Source organism: Nycticebus coucang, chromosome 11 (assembly GCF_027406575.1).
Source record: "Nycticebus coucang isolate mNycCou1 chromosome 11, mNycCou1.pri, whole genome shotgun sequence".
Classification (NCBI taxonomy): domain Eukaryota; kingdom Metazoa; phylum Chordata; class Mammalia; order Primates; family Lorisidae; genus Nycticebus; species Nycticebus coucang.
This window is the reverse complement of record NC_069790.1, coordinates 93,742,611-93,748,461: the sequence shown is the minus strand read 5'-3', so window position 1 is coordinate 93,748,461 and position 5,851 is coordinate 93,742,611. Positions and strand designations below refer to the sequence as shown.

General features: G+C 39.0%; 1 protein-coding gene across 1 annotated transcript; it reads right to left on the bottom strand.

Annotated features, from left to right (window-relative positions):
- Positions 1-299: 299 nt before the first annotated feature.
- On the bottom strand, positions 300-2,599 carry LOC128598360 (histone H3.3A-like). Its single transcript, XM_053608710.1, has 3 exons — positions 2,500-2,599; positions 1,198-1,286; positions 300-1,160 (listed from the first exon to the last, which is right to left on the bottom strand). Exons 1-3 carry the CDS (start codon positions 2,597-2,599, stop codon positions 765-767), a joined length of 585 nt encoding a protein of 194 aa, XP_053464685.1. The 3' UTR covers positions 300-764.
- Positions 2,600-5,851: the final 3,252 nt, after the last annotated feature.

Here is a 5,851-nt window from a genome sequence, read left to right as displayed (position 1 = left end):
TTTTTCTCTGCCAGCTTAAAAGTGGAATAGTCATCCTATATCTTTTTACCACATCTTCGCTCATCTGCTCCACAATCCTGACAATGATATTTTCTTAGCTCCTTAAACATGAAGACTAACATGGTAATGTGCTGGACCTTTCCTGCTACAGGAGCTTTGCCTATGCTATTGGTTCTGATTGGAACCTTCACCCCCCTCTCTGCAAGAACGCTCACCTCTTCAAGTTCTATTTTTTTTTTTTTTTTTTACAGTTTAATGTATTTTAATAGCAAACTTACAGGAACAGCACAGAAGACAGACAACATTAAAAACATGTGCTTGCATGTAGGACAACTCAGTTAGAAAAGTATAGTGAATGGATGGAATCTACTGTATGATAAAAATGCTACAAACACCATTTAGTTGCCGTCAATAAGAAATTTACTTGTTTTAAAAAAATCCAAATGCTGGCATTGTCCAGAAAAATTTAACAGATTTATAATTGTTATAAAGTTGAACTGCTGAAACTTGTTCACTGAAACATTTTGACTTGCATTAATGCTGCACATCTCCGCATTTTATATTAAAAATTCACACACAAATGAAAATGGAAAAACTGCCAATACCTGATTTCTGTCCCCTATTTTTCCAGTCGCAATCATATACTTAAGTATCTTTTGACCCCATGGGGGGAAAAAAAAATCTAACGTTCAGAACTACCAATAACAGGAAGAAGAGAATTTTTTTTTTTTGATAATGAAATGTTTTCCCATCATAGTGGACTCTTAAGCACGTTCTCCACGTATGCGGCGTGCTAGCTGGATGCCTTTTGGCATAATTGTTACACGTTTGGCATGGATAGCACACAGGTTGGTGTCTTCAAAAAGGCTAACCAGATAGGTCTCACTTGCCTCCTGCAAAGCACCAATAACTGTGCTCTGGAAGCGTAGATCTGTCTTAAAGTCCTGAGCAATTTCTCGCACCAGACGCTGGAAAGGAAGTTTGCGAATCAGAAGTTCAGTGGACTTCTGATAACGTCTTACTTCACGTAGTGCCACAGTACCAGGCCTGTAGCGATGAAGTTTCTTCACCCCTCCAGTAGAGGGCGCACTCTTGCGAGCGGCTTTTGTAGCCAGTTGCTTCCTGGGTGCTTTACCACGGGTGGATTTGCGGGCAGTCTGCTTTGTACAGCCGTGGTATAAAGACCTCCTTACTTACCCCGCTTCTTCTTGGGCGAGCTAGAGGCGGCACTGGCGTTAGACAGCGACGGCGGCGCGGCGGCGGCTGCGAACACAATTCTTCAAGTTCTATTTTTGAATCTCAGGTGAAATATCAATTCTTTGAGAAATAAAGTTTGTCTTGACTCATCAAGACTACACCAGAGACTCCTTTATGGTTTCATAGCTTCTTATGATTTTCCTTCTCAGCATTCATTTATCTCAGATTGTAATGATACATTCCAGGATTATTTGATGAACTTCTCTCTTCCCCGCTACACTGTAAGCTTCTGACGGCAAGGATCATGCCCATTCTAAGACCTATCACTGGGAATACAATAAAACTTGTGAAATGAATGAATTAATTCTATATAGGAATATATTTAAGTGTATGCATGTATATCACTGCTTTTCAGAAGTATTTTCACCTATCCTCTGGCCAGTACTATGTGACCGTGTGTACTTTTCCCTGCATCCTATGTGGTATCACGTATCATCCTCATAAATGTTGGGACTAATATTAAAGTGCATTTTAATGGGCTTTTCTGTGATTGATAATGAGCTTGAATAGTTTTTGCATGTTTATTGGCCATTTGTATATTTTTGTCATTTGTCTTTTCGTGTTCTTTGTCCATTTTTGCTGCTGCTGGCCACATGCTGGTCATTCCTGAGTGTCTTAGAAATTGTCTTGCCAGAGGGTAAAACACTTTCTTCTGACCTCCTTCTCCAGCCAACTGTGACATACCACAGCCCACTTAACAGTCTTGTTTAGAACCAAAGCTCTCTTGGGTTAGTAAGGAGGGAAGTCGGGGCAGCACATTCTTCCCTGTCAAGGTTTTGTTGTTGCTTGATTTTGCTGCTGCCTCTCTCCATCTGCCTGCCTCTACTTGGCCACCTGCAAGTTTCAGTTCTTTTTAGTGTCCTGATACCTGGAGATCCCCATAACATTGAATTCGCTGTCTTTTGATTTCTGTTGGCCTGTCCCCCTTCACTAAGCTCCGGCCTCATGTGAGTTCTGTCTTTCTTTTCCCAAGATTTGTACTTCCTTTTCCTTGATTGACTGCCACAAGGAGCTCACGTAGACAATGGCATGAGGAGATCAAACGGTGGCATCTGGCTTTAGATCTGAAGCAGGGGAAGGAGCAATAAATAATCAGGTGGAGTGCCATAATGAATTGGGCTAAAGGGCAGGCCGTATGATTGAAAAATCTTGGGGAAGTATCAAGAGTCCTATTTTGCTTAGCTTGCTATCAGCCACTTAATGTCAGCTGATATTGATTCCACTAAAATGGTTCCTCCATACCGTGGAAATAGAAATAGCGAGTGTGACATGGAGGGGCTTTTGGATAGATAGCTTGCTGCTGCCAGGCCTTCTTCCAGCCTCTCATTTGTTCCTCCAACATTGGTGTTTTGAATTGGTGGATATGGTTAAGGTCCCCATTTTAAGTCTAGTTAGCATTGACTTCCCTTTGGACTGTGCTTCTGAACTTGTCTTCCTTACGATTAACATTGATCTCCAACCTTCTTCCAATGCACATCTCTCTTTACTGATGGACATTCAAATCTGCTTCTTTCTCACTTAACAGTGATTATTTCTGTGGCCTACAGTGCTCAGTAATATTTCTCAAAATTTCTGACAGGGATAAGACTCCTAAAAGATGCCAGGCAAGATTACAAAAAAAAGTACAGCACATTGATCTGCAGCTTCTGGTACTCTTGGGAAAACATCTACTACTATGGTATAATAATATCTGAAGGTAATAAAAATTAGGACAAAATGTAAGTTTTGACTACATGGAACCACAGTTTAATATTTATTGTAGAAAAAACCTGCAATGTAATGCACACTGTCATCTATTCTGAGACTTGAGTATAATCAAGGGCTTCGTTTGTTTATTTATTCAATAAATATTACTGAGTGCATACCAGCTCCTGGAAATAAACAAGTCAAGTCTATCCATAAGACTTACAGGTAAGGGAGAGGCTGTTGCAAGTTTGCAGTAATTGGGGAAGAGGTGGCATTTAAGAGGATCCTTAGGGAATAAGTAATAGTTATCTATGTAAGAAAGAGAACAATAGAGATAGGGAGATCGGACAGGCCTGGAATGTTCACAGAATGGCTGACAGATTTTTATATGAGTTAGAGTTTAGAGATTAAAGAGGCAAAATGAGAAGAAAATCTAAGGATTTGGTTGGGGCCAGATTATAGAAACCTTTATTGTCCATCTTCCCACCCATCCATCCATCCATCCATCCCATCAACAGCCTGATATGTAGCATCCATCACTGAAACACAAATTTCAAAGCAGCAGAGGAACCAGGTCTGTAGTGCAATCAATGGAGAATTTTTTAGAATGTGTAACTTGGATTGTTTTTAGCTGGGCACTGCTCAATTTCCCATGAGTTGAGATTTGCTGCCTTTATTACTTCTGCCTGTGTCTTGAGGACAGGATGCTCTTCAATCCTGAAAATGAAAGACTCAAGACTTATTGTAAATTCAGGACTTTGCTAAAACTTTTGAGAAATAATCAGCTTCTTTCTGGTGGGTAAAAAATAGTATCAGCCTCTCAGAAATAGCCAAGCAAATTTTCATGATCCTTTGTGTTACTAAACAACAGAGGTCATCTGTTTGGTAGGATACAAATTGGGGAGAACAAGTAGGTAAGACTCTTTAAGCCTGCTTGAAATCTCGGACTAAAGACCATGCAGTCTGATCTTGCTCTCCTCTCATCCCTCAATTCCCTGTGATGCCCCAAATGCAAGTTGCCCCTGAGCGACTTTGCGTTTACACGAGGCCACCCTCATCCCTTTGCCACCCCCCAATTTCATTGCTAGCCTCCCTTCACTCCTTTCCTGTGGGACTTGGTCCTTCTTTTCATCCAGATCATTGCCTCTTTTGAAGCCTCAAATCTGCCCCTAGTTAGCCTACACATCATAATCATCATGTCAGCAACTTGCCAGCTAGCATCTTCAGTATCCTAATTTCTTTCTATTTCTATTGCACCCTTACCTCAAACCTCAGTCTTAAATCAATTCATGTATCTGCTTTCTTTCTCTCTTACAATTCATAGATTGCTGAAGTGCTGTGGAGGAAACAACAAAACTGAGTGGATTTATGCCCCTGAATATACCTGGATTCCAACCTTGGTTAGGGAGTTCCACTTCTCCAAAGGCAAAATATTGACATAAATTAGTTGAATTTCTTCTCTCTGAGAGATTTCGTTTTTTCTCTTCCATTCATTTATTTGTTCAATCTTTTATTTATGTCCATACAGACTCTATAAGGATGTTCATTTTGTACTTTGGGTTGTAATCTAATACTGCTTTATTTATTTTGCTCCAATTGTACCAATTTTGGCTATTGAGAATGCTTTGGTTATCTCCCGTGTCCCTTTGACATATGCCCATAACTGTGTGTCTGTATGTGTGCACGTTTGAATGTTTCCTTCCATATTCATCTTGCAAATTTCCTTCCTTAATCCTAGATTCAACCACTTTTTCCCAAGGAGCCCTTTTATTCTTCTTTTTATTGGAGAATGGTATTAAAAATCTAGATTTGAGCAGTATTTGTGCTCTTTGATACTAGGGTGTTATTGTTTCCAAGCTCTCCAAGCTGACAGAGACACACACACACACACATACTGTATACACATATATACCTACAAATATTTCTGATGTAGCTGTATGTATCTGTATTAAGCTAAACATGAGTGCATATTGGTGTATCCAATTTCAGTCAAGTGCCATATTGATCATTCCAATTCTCTCCTTTTCTATAATCTCCCACATTAACATTGAGAAACCTAGTTTCCACTGTCATCCATTTATTTAGTTGTTCTTGCATAATTGTTTCCAAATTGGCAACCTGTACTGTTGGCAGAAAGCTTTATGAATTAGAGCATATTGCTTGTGTACAGTTTATTTTGCCCTTTTCCCTGTAGCATTTACTTATTTCCAGCATTGCTTAGGTCAGAACTTTTTCCCCATCCTATTTAGTGAGGTAGTTCTTTATATTTGTAACACAGCTAGATTCTCTACTCCCAGTCTGCTTTTCTTCCTAGGTTGTCAAGATCGCCTAAATGATTTTTTAAAAATTAGCACAAGTTAAAGATTACTCATTGTGCTGTAAATCCCATGTTTTCCATTTTTTTAAATTAATACAAGGGCAAAAAATTTTAGGTTACATTGTTTTAACTTCTTTTTTTATTTTGTGATAATTTGATTTACAATGTGGAATGCTTAAATCAAACTGGTTAACATAACCATCATCTCACTTACTTATTTTTTGTGGTAAGACATTTACAATCTACTCTTAGCCATTATGAAGTGTACGCTTGCATTGTGCACATTAGATGAGATTCCACCAAATGCCCTCCCTCCTCCACTGATCTCCCTCCTCCCTCCCCTCCCTCATCCTCTTCTTCCTGCTCTTTTGCAAGACTGCATTTGTGTTTTTCATTTATATGAATGTTTAAGTGTTTATATTTTGGTTTCATAATAGTATCGAGTACATTGAATACTCTTTTTTTCCATTCTTGAGATACTTTACTATAATGAATGTATTTCAACTCCATCAAGGTAAATATAAAAGATGCAAAATCTCCATATTTTCTTATGACTGAATAGTACTCCATGAATACATATGCCACAGTTTG

Coding starts and splice junctions, on each gene's coding strand:
- LOC128598360 (XM_053608710.1), bottom strand. CDS start 2,599: ATGTTGGAGGAACAAATGAGAGGCTGGAAGAAGGCCTGGCAGCAGCAA. Junction 1,287..2,499: donor TCGCTATTTCTATTTCCACG/GTATGGAGGAAC, acceptor ATTCAAAAATAG/AACTTGAAGAATTGTGTTCG. Junction 1,161..1,197: donor CTCGCCCAAGAAGAAGCGGG/GTAAGTAAGGAG, acceptor GGCTGTACAAAG/CAGACTGCCCGCAAATCCAC.